The following is a 22,744-nucleotide window of genomic DNA, read 5'->3' on the forward strand; positions in this document are numbered from 1 at the left end:
GACGGACAGACATCCTTAAATCTTACGACGATACGGTTTTAAATTTCTAGGAACCGGAAAAGGATGACCGGGAGACCGGTTTACATTGGAGCTATATCAGATTATAGACTGATTTTGGCCGTATTTTGGAAGTCGCAACACAACATTGCGTGCAAAATTTCAGCCTAATAGGACAAAAATGTGGTTTGTACAGACTCAAGAAGTCAAATTGGGAGATCGGTTTATGTTTTATGTTTATGTGTGGAATTATATCAGGTTATAGAACGATTTGGACCGTACATAGCACAGTTGGTGGAAGCTATAACAAAACACTACATGCTAAACTTCAGCCAAATTGGAAAAAAAATTGCGGCTTGTAAGGGCTCAAGAAGTCAAATCGGGCGATCGGTTTATACGGGAGCTATATCAGGTTAAACAAGTAAAAGCGTGCTAAGTTCGGCCGGGCCGAATCTTACATACCCTCCACCATGGATCGCATTTGCCGAGTTCTTTTCCCGGCATCTCTTCTTAGGCAAAAAAGGATATAAGAAAAGATTTGCTCTGCTATTATTATATTATTACATGTTGGAGACCTGTGTAAAATGTCAGCCAATTCGAATAAGAATTGCGCCCTTTGGGGGCTCAAGAAGTAAAATAGAGAGATCGATTTATATGGGAGCTGTATCGGGCTATAGACCGATTCAGATCATAATAAACACCTATGTTGATGGTCATGAGAGGATCCGTAGTACATAATTTCAGGAAAATCGGATAATAATTGCGACCTCTAGAGGCTCAAGAAGTCAAGATCCAAGATCGGTTTATATGGCAGCTATATCAGGTTATGAACCGATTTGAACCATACTTGGCACAATTGTTGGATATCATAACAAAACACGTCGTGCAAAATTTCATTCAAATCGGATAAGAATTGCGCACTCTAGAGGCTCAAGAAGTCAAGACCCAAGATCGGTTTATATGGCAGCTATATCAGGTTATGAACCGATTTGAACCATACTTGGCGAAGTTGTTGGATATCATAACAAAACACGTCGTGCAAAATTCCATTCCAATCGGATAAAAATTGCGCATTCTAGGGGCTCAAGAAGTCAAGACCCAAGATCGGTTTATATGGCAGCTATATCAGGTTATGGACCGATTTAAACTATACTTGGCACAGTTGTTGGATATCATAACCAAACACGTCGTGCAAAATTTCATTCCAATCGGATAAGAATTGCGCACTCTAGAGGCTCAAGAATTCTAGACCCAAGATCGGTTTATATGGCAGCTATATCAGGTTATGAACCGATTTTAACCATACTTGGCACAGTTGTTGGATATCATAACAAAACACGTCGTGCAAAATTTCATTCCAATCAGATAAGAATTGCGCACTCTAGAGGCTCAAGAAGTCAAGACCCAAGATCGGTTTATATGGCAGCTATATCAAAACATGGACCGATATGGCCCATTTACAATACCAACCGACCTACACTAATAAGAAGTATTTGTGCAAAATTTCAAGCGGCTAGCTTTACTCCTTCGGAAGTTAGCGTGCTTTCGACAGACAGACGGACGGACGGACGGACGGACGGACGGACGGACGGACGGACAGACGGACGGACGGACGGACGGACAGACAGACGGACGGACATGGCTAGATCGACATAAAATGTCGCGACGATCAAGAATATATATACTTTATGGGGTCTCAGACGAATATTTCGAGTAGTTACAAACAGAATGACGATATTAGTATACCCCCCATCTTATGGTGGAGGGTATAAAAATGATTCGAACCGTACCTTGCACAGTTGTTGGAAGTCATAACAAAACACTACATGCAAAATTACAGCCAAATCGGATAAAAGTTGCGGCTTCCAGAGGCTCAAGAAGTTAAATCGGGAAATCGGTTTAAATGGGAGCTATATCTAAATCTGAACCGATATGGCCCATTTACATTCCTCAACGACCTACATTGATATTAAATATGTGTGCAAAATTTCAAGCGGCTAGCTTAACGCTTTGGACCTCTATAGTAATTTCGACAGATGTGCGGCTAGATCGACTCAGAACTTCAAGACGATCGGGATCTCGATATAGCTGCCATATAGAACGATTTTTCGATTTAAGGTCTTTGTCCCATAAAAGACGCATTTACTGTCCGCTGAAATTTGGGAAATGTTAGGTCTCTCGACATCCTTGTTTAATTTGGCCCAGATCGGTCTAGATTTGGAAATAGCGGCCATATAGACCGATCTCTATTTTGGGTCTTGGACCCATACTATGCGCATTTATTGTCCGATTTCGCTGAAAATTGGTATGGTGAGTTGTGTTAAGCTGCTTGACATTGCTGTTCAATATGGCCCAGATCAATCCAGGCTTGTATGTCGATGTCATATATACCGATCTCCCGATTTAAGGTTTTAGGCCCATAAAAGGTGAATTTATCAACTGATTTTGATGAAATTTAGCACAAGGAATTCTGTTAGGCCCTTTGACACTCGTACCGAGTATGGTCAAGCTCAGGCTATATTTGGATAGAGCTGCCAGATATACCGATCTCCCGATTTAAAGTCTTGGACATATAAAATTCACATTATTCACCTATTTCGCTGAATGTAATTGGAATGGTGAGTTGTGGTAAGCTGCTTGAAATCGCTGTTCAATATGGCCCAGATCGATTCAGGCTTGTATTTTTATTTAGGTCCATTAAAGGTGAATTTATCAACTGATTTCGCTGAAATTTATCATTCAAGGAATTCTATTAGGCCCTTTGACACTCGTACCGAGTATGGTCAAGCTCAGGCTATATTTGGATAGAGCTGCCATATATACCGATCTCCCGATTTAAAGTCTTTGACCTATAAAATTCGCACTTATTGTCTGATTTCGACGAAAATTTTACACATTGAGTCATTTCTAAGTTCTTCGACCTCCGTGCTCTACATAGGTCAGATCGGTCTATATTTGGATGTAGCTGCCATACACATACACCGATCTCGCGACTTAGTTCTGCGGACCATAAAAGCACGTTCATTACTTGATTTCGCTGAAATTTGATACAGTGGGCTGTGTTAAATTCGTGTTCAATATGGTCCCGGCTCTTATATAATTAGATATGCTGTCATATAGACCGATCTCCCGATTTAAGGTCTTGGACGTATACAATGCGCAATTATTGTCCGATTTCGTTGAAATTGTACCCAGTGGGCCCTTTTGAGCTCTTCGACATCCGTCCACATGTAGTTCAAATCGGTCTATATTTGGATATAGCTGTCATATGCACATACCAATCTCCTTATTTAGGTTCTTAGACTCATAAAAGGTGCATTTTTAACCGATTTCGATGGAATTTGTTGCAATGAGTTGTGTTAAACCCTACCATAGCCTTCCCGAAAATGGTGCAGATCGAACTATATATAGATATAGCTGCCATGGGTTCAAGAATGATGCATTTTTCACCGTATTTTGACGAAAGGTGGTTAATTTATATTGGGTTGCCCAAAAAGTAATTGCGGATTTTTTAAAAGAAAGTAAATGCATTTTTAATAAAAGTTAGAATGAACTTTAATCAAATATACTTTTTTACACTTTTTTTCTAAAGCAAGCTGAAAGTAACAGCTGATAACTGACAGAAGAAAGAATGCAATTACAGAGTCACAAGCTGTGAAAAAAATTTGTCAACGCCGACTATATGAAAAATCCGCAATTACTTTTTGGGCAACTCAATATATCCGAGGTGGCGGCTGGACCGAACTAATGCCTTTTTTAATGTTTGAATTAATTTTGATTTTATTTCCAAACGGTCAATTGTCTTAATCATTTCAAATGTCTTTTTACCTCTCCCTGCTCAAAAATAAGCGTTAAATAGAGAAATTCTAATTTTATACATTCCAAACGACCATTAACACCTCTACAATGGTCCACATACTCAAACATTCTTTTCTCATATTTCAGTCTGGTCATTACTGCCGTCTCTCCCAATGTTGTGGTTACCGTTATGCTGAAGCTAAAGGAGGATCGTTTAGGTCTCAACAATGGCATTCACACTCTAATCTATGCCATGACAACGTGCAATGATGTGGTGGCCATATTCCTCTTTGGGGTCATTAACGGTGTAATATTCTCAACAGGTAAATAAATAACGACGTGTCGATGAAATGTCCCACATTTGCACACACACACACACACACACCCAAGCACATAAAAATCGTATCACAATCTCGAAATATTTTTGAAAACCCATAGTCATAGCCTCCTCTCACTTGCATCCATTTGAGATGAGTTATAAAAAAAAATCATTTCTTTTCGTTTTTGTATTCCATGACCTGCAGGAGGATCATTAACCGAACAAATTTTACAAGGACCCATTGGTATTGGAATTGGCATAGTTTATGGTTATTTATATGGTCTAATGTTACAATTTGTGCCGTCGCGTAATTCGGTAAGTACCACAATGAAGCAAGCAGGTTTAAAGAGCATGTAAGAGAGTAAGAGAGAGAGAGAGAGAGAGAGAGCGAGACGATGAATAAGATGCCCCCCCCCCCCCCCCAACAAATAGTTGATGATGTTGATACACCAAATTGTGTTCATAGCATGAACTCCTTTTGAATGTAATCAACAAAACCAATGGAGCCCATAAAACGGAAACGGAAGTGTGTGCAAGCAACCAAGGCGATTCTATGTGAATATCCAATCCAATAAGAGGGGAAAAGCGATAGAGCATGAGTGTTTGCAAGCAAGACCCTATGCCTTAAATAGAGTTATAAAAACCGTTTAATGGCATAAGATGGCCATAAATGCTTGCCATATAACCGCGCTTAAATAGTTTCACTACATTGGTCCTATGATAAGCATGGGTTAAGAGTTTTACTTATTTGCGGTTAATCTACATTTCCAACACTTATGGTTCAATTCCAACAAATTGTTATGGGAAATCTATAAAAAACACTAAGATAACTGCGGGTGGGTATAGGTCTAGTTTTACATGTACAAAGTGATAAAATGACAAATAATCAATCGCGTGGCAGCCGGTTGTACGTACCGGATTGACCCGATGAAGTCGTTCATCGGCATGGGCTGCTGCCTCAGTATACAACACATTGCTACAACAACAACATGTCAAATAGTTATCTTCTTATATATAACCAGTAAGGAAAGGCAAAAGTCGGGCGGTGCCGACTTTATAATACCCTACACCTACCATTTAAATACAAAAGTAGGACTATATCTAATTCTGAACCAATTTTGATGGACCTCGGCGCATGTATTCAAATAGGTTATTAAAATTACTGTATCAAATTTCAAGCAAAGCAAATGTGTTCAAAATGTAATAACTACGGATGACAAATGACGGGAAATGGGAGCTATATCTAAATCTGAACCGATTTCGATCAAACTGGATCTTGTGGAATTCGTCGAGGAAAGCGTTGTACAAAATTTTGGAAAGATTGGTCGATAAATGCGCTTGCAGTGGGTATAGAAATGAAAATTGGGCGATATATATTTTCGTTAGCTATACCTAAATCTGAACAGATTTCAATGAAATTCACCAGTAATATCGAGAGCCATAAGAAAATCCTTCGTGCAAAATTTCGAGAGAACCGGTCAACTAATGACCATTTTATTGCAGTATTACTGCAAATCGGACGAACATATATATGTGAGCTATATCCAAATCTGAACCGATTTCCATAAAATTCACCTGTAAAATTGAGGGTTATAAGAAAATCCTTCCTACCAAATTTCAAGAGAATCGGTCAAAAAATGACCATTTTATTGCATTATTACTGCAAATCGGACGAACATATAGATGGGAGCTATATCCAAATCTGAACCGATTTCTATAAAATTAACCAGTAAAATTGAGGGTCATAAGAAAATCGTTCCTACAAAATTTCAAGAGCATCGGTCAAAAAATTACCATTTTATTGCTGTATTACTGCAAATCGGACGAACATATATATGGAAGCTATATCCAAATCTGAACCGATTTCTATAATATTCACTTTTCATATCGAGAGTCGTAAGAAAATCCTTCCTGCCAAATTTCGAAAGAATCGGTTGACGAATGACCATTTTATTGCTGTATTACTGCAAATCGGACGAACATATATATGGGAGCAATATCCAAATCTGAACCGATTTGTATAAAATTAACCAGTAAAATTGAGGGTCATAAGAAAATCCTTCCCACCAAATTTCAAGAGAATCGGTCAAAAAATTACCATTTTATTGCTGTATTACTGCAAATCGGACGAACATATAGTTGGGAGCTATGTCCAAATCTGAACCTATTTCTATAATATTCATAAGTCATAAGAAAATCCTTCCTGCAAAATTTCGTAAGAATCGGTTGACAAGTGACCATTTTATTGCTGTATTACTGCAAATCGGACGATTTGGTAGTTATATCCATATCTGAACCGATTTCTATGAAATTCACTAGTTACATTGGGAGTCATAAAAAAATCTTCTTCTTGCCAAAATTTCGACAGAATCGGTTAACAAATGACTATTTTATTGCTGTATTACTGCAAATCGGACGAACATAAAATGGAAGCTACCTCCAAATCTGAACCGATTTTTCCACTTTCAATAGACTTCGTCTCTAGGCCGAAAAACATGCCCACACCTAATTTAAAGACGATCGGATGAAAATTGCGACCTGTAGTTTGTACACAAATTAACATGGACAGACAGACGGACATGGCTAAATCGAATCAGAAAGTGATTCTGAGTCGATCGGTATACTTATCAATGGGTCTATCACTCTTCCTTTTGGGTTTTACAAACTAATTTACTAATTTTCTTGAAATTTTCACTGATGGTGCATAATGATCCCGTGATGAAAATGGTGTACTACATTTTTTGATATCTGAAGGGGGAGCGGACCCTCCCCCTTACCCTAATTTTCAGAAACGCCAAATCTCGGAGATGGGTGGTGCGATTAAAGCAAAATTTTGTGTGCTCTCTTATAGTAACCAAATAGTAACCATATAGTCGGCGTTAACAAATTTTTTCACAGCTTGTGACTCTGTAATTGCACTCTTTCTTCTGTCAGTTATCAGCTGTTAGTTTTAGCTTGCTTTAGAAAAAAAGTGTAAAAAAAGTATATTTGATTAAAGTTCATTCTAAGTTTTATTAAAAATGCATTTACTTTCTTTTAAAAAATCCGCAATTACTTTTTGGGCAACCCAAATAAAAGGTATTTGAGTGTAGAATACGAATCTGATATCCAAATATGGGACCAAGTGTTTATGGGGCCGCCTCACCTCAAAAACATCGCACCAAGGGGACAAATTTACGACCATAGCAATATGGGGCTCAAATTAAAGGTCTTTGGAAGCAATGCACGAATCTGATATCAATGTTTGGGAAAATTATCTATGGGGCCACCCCACCCCCATAACACCACCCAAATAGGAAGTATTTGCTGACCATTGCAATATGAGGCTCAAATAAAAGGAATTTTAGAATAGAACACGAATCTGATATATATTTTCAAGGCCAACTCACTCAGTGGCCACCCCATCTCTCATACCGGTCATGTTTGCAGACTATGGGAAAATGAAGCTCAAAAGAAGGGTATTTGGAAGTAGACCACGAATCTGATATCAAAATTCGGGACTAACTGTCCAGGGGACGTCCCACCACATAACAACCCCCTAATCGGACGTATTTGCTCACCAAGACAATTTGCGTCTTTAAGACAGTGGAGCTCGATTTTCATAGTTTTTAGGGCTCATACCCCAAACTGGACTTATTTGCTGGCTTTTTCATTGATATCCAATTTTGAGGTCAATGGCAAAATGGGGTTCAAATGGGGCATTTTTACCGAACATGGCTATGTGGGGCTTAAAAGAAAGGCCCCTTTCCCAAAATACCCCACAAACAGCATTTTTTTACTGGCCATCGCAAAATTGGGCTCAAATAAATGTATTTGGAAGTAGAATACAAATTTGATATCCAAATGTAAGACCATGTATTTAGGGCATCACCTCTTCCCCAAAACACCGCCAAGATGGCAGCTATATTAGGTTATGCACCGTTTTGAACCATACTTTGCACAGTTGTTGCAATGACGAAACAATCGGATAAGAATTGCGCCCTCTAGAGGCTCAAGAAGTCAAGACCCCTGATCGGTTTTTATGGCAGTTATATCAGGTTATGGACCGATCTCAACCATACTTAGCATAGTTATTGGAAATGATACCAAAACACCACGTGCAAAATTTCGGGCAAATCGGATAATAATTGCGACCTCTAGAGACTAGAAGTCAAGATTCAAGATCGGTTTATATGGCAGCTATATCAGGTTATACACCGATTTGAACCTTATATGACACAGATGTTGAAAGTAAGAATGAAATACGTCTTGCAAAATTTCAGCCAAATCGGATAAGAATTTCGCCCTCTAGGAGCTCAAGAAGTTAAGTCCCCAGATCTGTTTATATGACAGCTATATCAGGTTATAAACCGATTTGAACCATACTTGGCACAGTTGTTGGATATCATAATAAAATACTTCGTACACAAATTCATTCAAATCGGATAAGAATTGCGCCCTCTAGAGGCTCAAGAAGTCAAGACCCAAGATCGGTTTATATGACTGTTATATCAGGTTATGGACCGATGTGAACCGTACTTGGCACAGTTGTTGGATATTATAACAAAACACGTTGTGCAAAATTTCATTCCAATCGGATAAGAATTGCGCACTCTAGAGGCTCAAGAAGTCAAGACCCAAGATCGGTTTATATGGCAGCTATATCAAAACATGAACCGATATGGCCCATTTACAATCCCAACCGACTTACACTAATAAGAAGTATTTGCGCAAAATTTCAAACGGCTAGCTTTACTCCTTCGGAAGTTAGCGTGATTTCGACAGACAGACGGACGGACGGGCATGGCTAGATCGACATATAATGACATGAGGATCATGAATATATATACTTTATGGGATCTGAGACGAATATTTCGAGGAATTACAAACAGAATGACGAAATAAGTATTCCCCCATCCTATGGTGGAGGGTATAATAAAGAAGATTTAGGCTGTAGAGTTCCTTTATCAGATCTGAAAAACTAAATTTTTTCTTTTGGACCCTACCTCGTTTTAAGTTGATCGAAATTTCTTTAAAACATTTTTTACATATTTTCAAATAAACCTTTCGCCAACGAGCTTGTAAGAAACTTTAATATGTTTGGTCTGCTTGAACATATTTTTCCATTTCACAAGAAAAAAAAAACACACAATTTTATGTTTATGGTAGGGCGCATGTGGTGATGCTTCTATGTTAAGGTTATAGCCTTTGGCGGGTATTTTCGTTAATAGTTCAGATAATCAAATGCAATGGCAAAACAATATGCTTTAACTAAAGGAGAGATGGCTTCTGATGTTGTATTTTGCCGATGTGGAGTTTCTAAGAGCATCCTAGCATGCTCTATTGTAACGTTCTGTATAAGAGCAAATAGTAAATAAATCCAGAAATCCTTTGTGTTGAAAACAAGTCAAAACGCATAATGCTTGGTAGGACCGGACCTTGGATACCCACCATGTAATATATTAACTACCTACCTAAATCCGGTGTAAAATGCATCATTTATGACTCTGAATTTTTGCGAAATCGGATAGTAAAAACGCCTTAAATATAAGGACCAAAGACTTTAAATCAAGAGATCGGTTTATATGACACCCATATGGAAATACAATATGTTGCGATTTGAACCCTACTTGGTACGGATATGGATGTTCCTTACACAACTTACAGTGCTAGATTTAACGAAACAGAGCATTAATTAAATTTTTTATGGGTCCGAGAACTTTAACCGGGAGATCGGTGTATATGGCAGGTCTTTCCAATTATAGTCCAATCTTGAACACTCTCTGTAGAGGGAAATTGGGTAGTAAATGTGCCCTTTATGACCCCAGACACTAAATCGGGAGATCGGTATACATGACAGTCAGGGACGTAGCCAGGATTTTATTTTTTTTTGTGGGGGAGGGGGTGGGCTCCCCCAATCTTTTCAGAATTGAAAATTGCCAAAATTCTTCTGTGACTGTGAAATTGGTAAAGATACCTAAAATTTTTTTTTTGAAAATTGTGTTCGCTACTGGGTGCAGCAACCGGCCCATCGGCGTTGACATTTGGTTAGTGTCCGAGTTGAATTTTTTACTGCTTGCCAACACCTTATTTATAGACCTATCGAAGATTTTCTTTGCAAATGGAAATGGAAAGACTGAGATCACAACACACACCAACCACTATGGAACGCGTTTCACCTTAGGTTAGAAGACTTTTCTACCATATTAGGTTGGCTGGCTTCAAGGGCCGGTATGTTATATTTGAATCGTAATTATTGCGAAAACGCCTCTATAATACAAATACCACATTAACCACGATCTATTCTCATATATCTATATATCATTTATTTGAACCCCATATTGTCATTGGGCTCAAAATTAGATATCAAATTCGTTTTCAAATCTCATTTAAACTCCTTATTGCAAAAGACAGCAAATATGTCCGGTTTGGGGTATTGGCCCTAAAAACTATAAATATTTAATTTCACTCTCTATACGACCCAAATTGTCTTGGTGAGCAAATACGTCCTATTTGGGGGTTGTTATGGTGGTGGGACGTCCCCTAGACAAATGGTCCCTAATGTTGATATCAGATACGTGGTCTACTCCCAAATACATTTAATTTGAGCCCCATATTTCCATAGTCGGCAAACGTGACCGGCTTGGGGGGTGATTTGGGGGATGGGCGGCCACTCAGTGAGTTGGCCTTGAAAATATATATCGGATTCGTGTTTCACTCTAAAAACCCTCTTATTTGAGCCTCATATTGCAATAGTCAGAAAATACTTACTATTTGGGTGGTGTTGTGTGGGTGGGGTGACCCCATAGACACTTTTCCCGAATATTGATATCAGATTCGTGCTTTACTCCCAAAGACCTTTCATTTGAGACCCATATGGCTATGGTCGTAAATTTGTTCCCTTTGGGGGATGTTTTTGGGGAGAGGCGCCCCCCCCCAAGCACTTGGTCCCATATTTGGATATCAGATTCTATTGGGTTGCCCAAAAAGTAATTGCGGATTTTTAATTTTTTTTCCTTTCTTCTGTCAGTTATCAGCTGTTACTTTTAGCATGCTTTAGAAAAAAAGTGTAAAAAAAGTATTGGGTTGCCCAAAAAGTAATTGCGGATTTTTCATATAGTCGGCGTTGACAAATTTTTTCACAGCATGTGACTCTGTAATTGCATTCTTTCTTCTGTCAGTTATCAGCTGTTACTTTTAGCTTGCTTTAGAAAAAAAGTGTAAAAAAAGTGTATTTGATTAAAGTTCATTCTAAGTTTTATTAAAAATGCATTTACTTTCTTTTAAAAAATCCGCAATTACTTTTTGGGCAACCCAATAATTCTACACTCAAATACCTTTTATTTAAGCCCCATATTCCCATGGTCAGTAAATAAGTCCTGTTTGGGGGGTGTTTTGGGAAAGGGGTGGACCCCCAGAAACGTGGTCCCACTTTTGGATATCCGATTCGTATTCTACTCGCAAATACCTTTCATTTGTGTCCCATATTGCCATGGTCGGTAAATATGTCCGATTTAGGTGTGGCTATGGTCGTAAATGTGTCCCCTTTGGGGCAGGTTTTTGGGGAGAGGTAGCCCCCAAACACTTGGTCCCATATTTGGATATCAGATTCTAATTTTACACTCAAATACCTTTTATTTAAGCCCCATATTCCCATGGTCAGTAAATAAGTCCTGTTTGGGGGTGTTTTGGGGAAAGGGTGGACCCCCAGAAACGTGGTCCCATATTTGGGTATCAGATTCGTATTCTACTCGCAAATACCTTTCATTTGAGTCCCATATTGCCATGGTCGGTAAATATGTCCGATTTAGGGGTGTTTTGGGTCTTGGGGTGGTCCCCCTAGCACTTGGTTCGACAATTGGATATCAGATACGTTTTCTTATCCTAAATACCTTTCATTTGAGTCCCATATTGTCGTGATTGGTCTGAATATATGTTTGGTAGGTTTTTGGGGTGGGGCAGGTACCCCTAGGTACCCCATCCGAAATTTGAATACCAAATTTTTATTTTTATGGTACTATATGAGAGCACACAAAATTTGGCTTAAATCGCACCACCCATCTCCGAGATCTGGCGTTTCTGAAAATTAGGGTAAGGGGGAGGGTCCGCCTCCCCTTCAGATATCAAAAAATTTAGTACAATATTTTCACCACAGTCATTATGCATCATCTGTGAACAATTTAAGAAAATCGGTTCAGCCGTTTCTAAGTCCATAAGGAACACACAAACATACAAACAAACAAACAAACACAAATTGATTTTTATATTGGGTTGTCCAAAAAGTAATTGCGGATTTTTTAAAAGAAAGTAAATGCATTTTTAATAAAACTTAGAATGAACTTTAATCAAATATACTTTTTTACACTTCTTTTCTAAAGCAAGCTAAAAGTAACAGCTGATAACTGACAGAAGAAAGAATGCAATTATAGAGTCACAAGCTGTGAAAAAATTTGTCAACGCCGACTATATGAAAAATCCGCAATTACTTTTTGGGCAACCCAATATACAAGATTGGGTCTCAGACGCATATTTCGAGTAGTTACAAACCCCCCTCCTTCGGAGGTGGGCATAAAAAATTCGCTTAGGTTTATTTCGATGGATTGAAAATGCAATGAAATCACCAGCATATCCTTCGCCTTCGGTGGTGCGCATGCAAATCATTAAAATATCCACTTGTGAATTTATTTTTAGGACAAACTCTTCACATCACACGTCCAAAAGTGAATTTCAAATATTTGCCTCAAATGGTAAATTTGAATGGTTGTGTTTACAATTTAGCTAAAGCAAGGCTAAAATAAAAATGCAATTTTTAAATGAAGTGAACGCATGCACTGCATGGTTTCAAAAAAATCAGTTTATTTGGCTCTTATTCAATATGCATTTAAGTGAAGCACACAATTTTTAACTTTGCACTGATTAAATTGCATAAATATTTGAATATGTCTAACTGTATAATGAACTCAATTTAGGGGTGGGGGAGGGGGGGGGGGGGGGCAATTCGAATTTATTGTGTTGAACTAAACCCCATCAAACACGACAGAGGACAGAGGACACAAAGTGCACTATAACTTGGATTCAAAGCAGAAATGTATAGAAAAACTTGTAACAACAGCCTCAGCAGCATCACCATGCAGTACTTAAAACAGCAACAGTAGCTGTAGCTGTATAATAAAATCAACAGCATCACTATTCCGCAACTATGTAGTCTCGGTATATATGTTTGTCCGTCCGTCCGTTGTTTTTAGGTTTGTTGAACTGCTTTTATGCAAATTTTGTTCTATGCACTTCCGCAAAACAAAAGTTTTTGGGTTGCCGGAAATTCCTACCCAAAAAAAAAGATGAACCAAACGAAAATAGTTTTCTCTTGTGTTTAAGTTACGTACTCCTAGTCTTTGGGCTAAAAGTTGCACTTCCTTAAAGTGTTCTCTCATGCTTTTCTTCCTGGCAAATATGCATAGAACTTTTTGAAGATACTACTCATTTAAATTGTTTGCTGAATTTTAGTTTTTCGAAATTAATTCTTAAATTTGTAGCATGCGTGACAAACAATGTTGACCATTGTGGTAGTCATATAAGTTTAGCTGGGAAAATTTTTTAAAAATAAAATTTAAAGCAAGAAATAAGAAGAAAAAGCATGCCAAGTTCGGCCGGGCCGAATCTTATCCACCATGGATCGCATTTGTCGAGTTCTTTTCCCGGCATCTCTTCTTAGGCAAAAAAAAAGGATAAAAGAAAAGATTTGCTCTGCTATCAAGATATGGTCCGGTTCGGACCACAATTAAAATATATGTTGGAGACCTGTGTAAAATGTCAGAATTACGCCCTTTGGGGGCTCAAGAAGTAAAATAGAGAGATCGATTTTTATGGGAGCTGTATCAGGCTATAGACCGATTCAGACCATATGAAACACGTATGTTGTTGCTCACGAGAGGATCCGTCGTCCAAAATTTCAGGCAAATCGGATAATAATTGCGACCTCTAGAGGCTCAAGATGTCAAGATCCCAGATCGGTTTATATGGCAGCTATGTCAGGTTATGGACCGATTTGAACCATACTTGGCACTGTAGTTGGATATCGTAACAAAACACATCGTGCTAAATTTCATTTCAATTAAATAAGAATTGCGCACTCTAGAGGCTCAAGAAGTCAAGACCCAAGATCGGTTTATATGGCAGCTATATCAGGTTATGGACCGATTTGAACCATACTTGGCACAGTTGTTGGATATCATAGCAAAACACGTCATGCAAAATTTCATTCCAATCGGATAAGAATTGCGCACTCTACAGGCTCAAGAAGTCAAGACCCAAGATCGGTTTATATGGCAGCTATATCAAAACATGGACCGATATGGCCCATTTACAATACCAACCGACCTACACTAAAAAGAAGTATTTGTGCAAAATTTCAAGCGGCTAGCTTTACTCCTTCGGAAGTTAGCGTGCTTTCGACAGACAGACGGACGGACGTATGGACAGACGGACGGACATGGCTAGATCGGCATAAAATATCACGACGATCAAGAATATATATACTTTATGGGGTCTCAGATGAATATTTCGAGTAGTTACAAACAGAATGACGAAATTAGTATACCCCCCATCCTATGGTGGAGGGTATAAAAAGGATAAAAGAAAAGATTTGCTCGGCTATCAAGATATGGTCCGGTTCGGACCACAATTGAAATATATGTTGGAGACCTGTGTAAAATGTCAGCCAATTCGAATAAGAATTGCGCCCTTTGGGGGCTCAAGAAGTAAAATAGAGAGATCGATTTATATGGGAGCTGTATCAGGCTATTGACCGATTCAGACTATAAAAAACGCGCATGTTGTTTGTCATGAGAGGATCCGTCGTCCAAAATTTAAGGCAAATCAGATAATAATTACGACCTCTAGAGGCTCAAGAAATCAAGATCCCAGATCTGTTTATATGGCAGCTACGTCAGGTTATGGACCGATTTGAACCATACTTAGCACACCTGTTGGATATCGTAACAAAACACATCGTGCAAAATTTCATTCCAATCGGATAAGAATTGCGCACTATAGAGGCTCAAGAAGTCAACACCCAAGATCGGTTTATATGGCAGCTATACCAGGTTATGGACAGATTTGGACTATACTTGACACAGTTGTTGGATATCATAACAAAACACGTCGTGCAAAATTTCATTCCAATCGGATAAGAATTGCGCACTCTAGAGGCTCAAGAAATCAAGACCCAAGATCGGTTTATATGGCAGCTATGTCAGGTTATGTACCGATTTGCGCCATACTCAGCACACTTGTTGGATATCATAACAAAACACATCGTGCAAAATTTCATTCCAATCGGATAAGTATTGCAACCTCTAGAAGCTCAATAAGTCAAGTCCCCAGATCGGTTTATATGGCAGCTATATCAGGTTATGAACCGATTTGAACCATATACTTAACACAGTTGTTGAAATTCATAATAAAATGCGTCGTGCAAAATTTCAGCCAAATCGGATAGGAATTGCGTCCTCTAGAAGCTTAATAAGTCAAGTCCCCAGATCTGTTTATATGGCAGCTATATCAGGTTATGGACCAATTTGAGCCATACTTGGCACAGTTGTTGCATATCAAAACAAAATACTTCATGCAAAATTTCATTCAAATCAGATAAGAATTGCAAAAAGTCAAGTTTCAAGATCGGTTTATATGGCAGCTAAATCAGGTTATTGATCAATTTGATCCAAGGTTAGGTTGAAAAGAGGGTGCATATATTAATCCGCCCCATGCCACTATGGACATACACCTAAGCCAGTAATCGGCATGTTGTGCGCTCTAAAAACTATAAAGTAACCTCTGAAAAGAAAATTTTAAGTAAGGAATTCCGTGCTGCTTACAAAATCCTTAATTGTTTTCAATACCACTCCCCTAAGTTGGTTCATGTCTGATATTGTGTCTCCACCTAAGTACCGGTATCTATTGGACGCGAAAACCGGGCAATGACAAAGGAAATGCTCCAACGTCCCTACACCATGCTATCACTTGCCGCATCGATTTTACATAAATGAGCTCGTAGTCCTATGTGTCCCGTTATGATACCAATAGCCATACTGACCTCCTTCTTGCTTCCTTTCAGTAATAGCCTCGTCTTTTGACGATCTGGATCCGCCCATAGAATTTTCGCCGTCCTATCGAACGTTCCACAACTCGGACTGCATGCACATTCGTCGCCCACTCCCTTAACTCGGACTGCGTCGCCAAGAAAGGCTTCGGGTTAACCAAGTTTATTGATGGCAGTCCTCTGGCCTTCACTGCCAAATCGTCTGCCATTTCATTTCCCCTTACTCCGTTATGGCCCGTCACCCAAACGATGCGGATTTTGCCATCCTCAGAGAAGGCGTTAATCTCCTTCTTACACTGCAAGACAGTTCGTGACCTTACCGTTCTGGTTGTTATTTCCCTTATGGCAATTTTACTGTCGTTAAAGATGTTCACACTCGTTGTCCTTGCGTTAGCACAACACCTCTTCAGGCATTCTGTGATAGCCCGGATCTCCCCCTGCAGGACCGTATTATGGTCAGGCAGTCTAAAACAGATCTTAGTGCCTGGCTTCTCAATGTGAATCCCCAGGCCCACTCTGTCCTCTGGCTTTGATCCATCAGTGTAACATGATCTTCCAGATGGCAATACTAGGGTTCCGTCAATCCAAGACTGTGCCAATGGCAGCAGTTCCTCGCACTCGACTTCAAGGTTCATTTCAGGTATTCGATCGGTAACCTCTCCCTTCCTTCCAGGTTTCCTATCTTTGCCTCGATTATACCGCGATGTTATGAGCTGCTCCCATCCTCAATCCATTCTCCCATCGCCTTAAGTCTCATAGCCACAGTGGCTGCCTCACACTTAATTTGAATGTCAATGAGTCGGATATCGAGAATAGTCTCCAGTGCCCTAGTGGGTGTGGTCCTCATCGCTCTGCCTATGCCAAGACACCATGTTCTCTGAACCTGTTGTAGGATCCTTATGTTGCACTTTTTCTCCATAGCAGTCCACCAAACTACAGAGGCGTAAGTAAGTATTGGTCTAGTCACGTTTCTGTAGAGCCAGTGAACTATCCTCGGATTCAGGCCCCATTTCGAGCCTACGGCCCATCTACATAGTGCCCAACATCTGTGAGCCTTTTCAGTACGCTCCTGAATGTGACACTTCCAATTCAGTTTCCTTTCCAAGATTAGACCTAAGTATTTATTTGACCTTGTCAGATATCGAAATCGTCTTATTGAGCAAATCGTGGTGCGTTAATTTGACCCACCTTCGTCTTCGTCGGGAACAGGCATATTTCAGTCTTCTCTGGGTTAACATTGAGACCTCTGGGTCTAGCCCAGTCATATGCCATATGCAAGACCCTTTTGGCCCTTCTGCATAGCTCGTTCGGATTCTTACCCCTTAGAAGTATTATTACATCGTCTGCGTAGCAGACGGGTTCATATCCCTCCTCAGTCAGCACCCGTAATAGGTCATTCATGGTGGTCACCCATAGGAGTAGCGATAAAATGCCCCCCCTGTGCCGTGCCCTGTGCCACTTTCTCCCTTATATTTATGCCATGCGACACACAATTTATCCACCTGTTCCTTAGCATATGGTTTATCCAGTCTCTAAGGACCGGGTCCACCCGGTACTGTTCTAAGGATTGGATCAGTGTGTCGGTCCGCACATTGTTAAAAGCCCCTTCGATGTCAATGCATACCGCCAGTGTGTGTGTTTTGGCATCGAAAGATTCTTCTATTTTATGCACAACCCCGTGCAGGGCAGTCTCCACCGTTGTTTCCTTGATATTGGCATGCTGTTTGTATTCGAGCAGTTTGCTGGATGTCCAACTCTTTATCATGGTGTCCACAATACGTTCCATGGTTTTGAGTAGAAAGGACGTAAGGCTTATGGGTCTGTAGGCCTTTGGTGTCGCATAACTTGCCTTGCCGGGCTTGGGTATAAACATCACCCTTGCCTCCTGCCAGGCTTTCGGAGTATATGAAAGTCCTATGCACGCTGTGAAAACTTTGGCCAGACGAGGCGCCAGATAGTCTGCCTCTTTCCATAGTAACGCTGGAAATATTCCATCAGGTCTGGGTGACTTAAATGGTTTGAAGCTCCTCTAGGATTTCTTCACCATAAATTCCGTTATTATAAATCTTCGATCAACGTCATTATTTCAAGATTCCGGTGTCTCCGTGAGTCCTTTCGTATCCTGTGGAAAATGGGTTTTCATCAAAAGCCTCAACATATCCTCCGTTGTCTCTGCTCTCTCTCCCATGTCGTCTACTAAAGTTTCAGTTTGGACATGGGGTTTTGAGAGAAACTTTTTTATCTTGGCGGTGTGTTTTCCGCTATCGACCTGTTCGCAGAAAAGCTTCCAGGAGGCACGTTTTGCCGCTCTGGTAATCTTATTGTATTCCTTGAGCCATGTGTAATACACATCCCAATAGACCTAACTTAGCACAGTCATTGGATGTCATAGCGAAACATGTCGTGTAAAATTTCATTCCAATCGGATAAGAATTGCGCTCTCTAGAGGCTCAAGAAGTCAGGACCCAAAATCGGTTTATATAGCAGCTATATCAGGTTATGCACCGATTTGTATCATACTAGGCGCAGTTGTTGGATATCATAACAAAATACCACGTGGAAAATTACACCCAAATCGGATAAGAATTGCGCCCTCTAGAGGTACAAGAAGTCAAGACCCAAGATCGGTTTAAATGGCAGCTATATCAAAACATGGACCGATATGGCCCATTTACAATCCTAACCGACCTATTTTAATAAGAAGTATTTGTGCAAAATTGCAAGTGGCTAGCTTTACTCCTTCGGAAGTCAGCGTGATTTCGACAGACAGACGGACGGACGGACATGGCTAAATCGACATAAAATGTCATGACGATCAAGAATATATATACTTTATGGGGTTTCAGACTAATATTTCGAGTAGTTACAAATAGAATGACGAAATTAGTATACCATCCATCCTACGGTAGTGGGTATAATAAGGAAATTTGGAAATTATTGGGTTGCCCAAAAAGTAATTGCGGATTTTTTAAAAGAAAGTAAATGCATTTTTAATAAAACTTAGAATGAACTTTAATCAAATATAGTTTTTTTACACTTGTTTTCTAAAGCAAGCTAAAAGTAACAGCTGATAAGTGACAGAAGAAAGAATGCAATTACAGAGACACAAGCTGTGAAAAAATTTGTCAACGCCGACTATATGAAAAATCCGCAATTACTTTTTGGGCAACCCAATATTAAACCCATCATGGAAGTTACTGAAAACTGTTATCTATTGAGCAGAAAATGATGATTTCAAACTTTATTGAAAATTTTCCAGTTTATTGATCTCCTAAAATTGTTTTCTATTGAGCTGAGGTGGAAATTTTCTTGGACTATAGCTAGTTTACAAAGCTCAAAAGGGTAAAACCAACTTTTTTCTATCAAAGCGCTTACTTCACTTAAAAGATCATTTCCTTTTCTCTAAAAACGTTATCGAGATGTTATATTAAACCAAATTTTTTTAAATAATTGGTCTCCGTTCAATCATCATTTCCCAACAACAAAAAACCTTAAATTTAACATTTTTTTCAACAGCTATTTAAAGAAAAGATATTATCTTCTTGCATCATGAATTGCATTGTACAAAATCCTTAATTCCTTTCCCATTCCATCACCATCCTGCCATTGAACAATTCAATTTGCTTCACTAAAGTATAATGTAAATATCTTCTCTCTCTCTATGTGAGATGTGTACTTACCAGGCAAACAAAAAACAAGTAAAAGCGTGCTAAGTTCGGCCGGGCCGAATCTTACATACCCTCCACCATGGATCGCATTTGCCGAGTTCTTTTCCCGGCATCTCTTCTTAGGCAAAAAAGGATATAAGAAAAGATTTGCTCTGCTATTATTATATTATTACATGTTGGAGACCTGTGTAAAATGTCAGCCAATTCGAATAAGAATTGCGCCCTTTGGGGGCTCAAGAAGTAAAATAGAGAGATCGATTTATATGGGAGCTGTATCGGGCTATAGACCGATTCAGATCATAATAAACACCTATGTTGATGGTCATGAGAGGATCCGTAGTACATAATTTCAGGAAAATCGGATAATAATTGCGACCTCTAGAGGCTCAAGAAGTCAAGATCCAAGATCGGTTTATATGGCAGCTATATCAGGTTATGAACCGATTTGAACCATACTTGGCACAATTGTTGGATATCATAACAAAACACGTCGTGCAAAATTTCATTCAAATCGGATAAGAATTGCGCACTCTAGAGGCTCAAGAAGTCAAGACCCAAGATCGGTTTATATGGCAGCTATATCAGGTTATGAACCGATTTTAACCATACTTGGCACAGTTGTTGGATATCATAACCAAACACGTCGTGCAAAATTTCATTCCAATCAGATAAGAATTGCGCACTCTAGAGGCTCAAGAAGTCAAGACCCAAGATCGGTTTATATGGCAGCTATATCAAAACATGGACCGATATGGCCCATTTACAATACCAACCGACCTACACTAATAAGAAGTATTTGTGCAAAATTTCATGCGGCTAGCTTTACTCCTTCGGAAGTTAGCGTGCTTTCGACAGACAGACGGACGGACGGACGGACGGACGGACGGACGGACAGACGGACGGACATGGCTAGATCGACATAAAATGTCGCGACGATCAAGAATATATATACTTTATGGGGTCTCAGACGAATATTTCGAGTAGTTACAAACAGAATGACGATATTAGTATACCCCCCATCTTATGGTGGAGGGTATAAAAAACGGGAATGTGAAACTTGCATTGAAGTGTGCGAATTTAAGTATTGTAGATATAATCGTATTTATTTGCTTCCCTAAGTAAGGACGGCAGGAGGTGGAAAGAAAGGAAAGGCCTTTTTGGAGGCAACAGTGAAGAATTCTAAATTTTGAATAATTCAAGTTTATACTATCATTATTTTTTATACCCTCCACCATAGGATGGGGGTATACCAATTTCGTCATTCTGTTTGTAACTCCTTGAAATATTCATCTAAGACCCCATAAAGTAAAAAGTATTCTTGATCGTCATGACATTTTAAGTCTAACCGTCCGTCTGTCCGTCTGTTTGTCTGTCGAAAGCACGCTAACTTTCGAAGGAGTAAAGCTAGCCACTTGAAATTTTGCACAAATTCTTCTTAGAGTAGGTTTGTTGGGATTGTAAATGGGCTATATCGGTCCACGTTTTGATATAGCTGCCATATAAACCGATCTGGGATCTTGACCTCTTGAACCGCTAGAGGGCGCAATTCTTATCCGATTGGGCTGAAATTTTGCATCGGGTGTTTTGTTATGACTTTCAACAATTGTGCTAAGAATAGTTTAAATAGGTCCATAACCTGATATAGCTGCCATATAAACCGATCTGGGGTCTTGACCTCTTGAACCGCTAGAGGGCGCAATTCTTATCCGATTGGGCTGAAATTTTGCATCGGGTGTTTTGTTATGACTTTCAACAACTGTGCTAAGAAAAGTTTAAATCGGTTTATAACCTATAGCTAAGCCGAAAAAATTAAAATTGGGAGATAGGTTTTAATGGCAGCTATATCATGTTCTTGATCGATTTTAACCATACTTGACACAGTGGTTGGAAGTCATAGCAGAGAACAAATAAGAGCGTGGTAGGTTCGGCCGGGCCGAATCCTTATGTACCCTCCACCATGGATCGCATTTGTCGAGTTCTATGTGCTGTATGTCTTTTTAGGCAAACAAAGAATATTGAATAAGAACTGTTATGCTATTGGAGTTCTATCAAGTTATAGTCCGATGCGGACCATAAATGAATGCTGAACATTGTAGAAGTCATTGTGTAATATTTCAGTTCATTCGGATAGAAATTGCGCCTTGTAGGAGCTCAAGAAGCAAAATCGGGAGATAGGTTTATATGGGAACTGTATCAAGTTTTTGATCGATTCAGACTATATTAGACACGCACGTTGAAGGTCACGAGAGAAACCGTTGTACAAAATATCTGCCAAATCGGATAAGAATTGCACCCTCTAGAGGCTCAAGAAGTCAAGATCAAAGATCGGTTTATATGGCTGCTATATCAGGGTCTACACCGATTTACGCCATACTTAGCACAGTTATTGGAAGCCATAAGTTGGAAGTGATACCAAAACAGCACGTGCAAAATTTCAGTTAAATCGGACAAGAATTGCGCCCTCTAGAGGCTCAAGAAGTCAAGACCCAAGATCGGTTTATATGGCAGCTATATCAAAGATAGACCGATTTGAATCATATTTAGAGCAGTTGTTGGAAGTGATACCAAAAAACCACGTGCAAAATTTCAGTCATATCGGACGAGAATTCCGCCCTCTAGAGGCTCAAGAAGTCAAGACCCAAGATCGGTTTATAAGACATGGACCGATTTGGCCCATTTACAATCCCAACCGACCAACACTAATAAAAAGTATTTGTGCAAAATTTCAAGCGGCTAGCATTACTCTTTCGAAGGTAAGCGTGCTTTCGACAGACAGACGGACGGACGGACATGGCTAGATCGACTTAAAATGTCATGACGATCAAGAATATGTATACATTATGGGGTCTCAGGCGCATATTTCGAGATGTTACAAACAGAATGACA

The 22,744-nt window shown here is 39.4% G+C and overlaps 1 protein-coding gene across 1 annotated transcript in view; it reads left to right on the forward strand.

The window, feature by feature from the left end:
• Positions 1-22,744, forward strand: part of LOC106092496 (sodium/hydrogen exchanger 9B2) — a 285,857-nt gene that overhangs the window by 201,610 nt on the left and 61,503 nt on the right. The window contains exons 6-7 of the mRNA XM_059362392.1: positions 3,943-4,118; positions 4,320-4,429. Of these exons, the coding sequence (XP_059218375.1) occupies positions 3,943-4,118; positions 4,320-4,429 (286 nt within the window). The remainder of the gene's footprint in view (positions 1-3,942; positions 4,119-4,319; positions 4,430-22,744) is intronic.

Source organism: Stomoxys calcitrans, chromosome 2, assembly GCF_963082655.1.
Source record: "Stomoxys calcitrans chromosome 2, idStoCalc2.1, whole genome shotgun sequence".
NCBI classification, from domain to species: Eukaryota; Metazoa; Arthropoda; class Insecta; order Diptera; family Muscidae; genus Stomoxys; species Stomoxys calcitrans.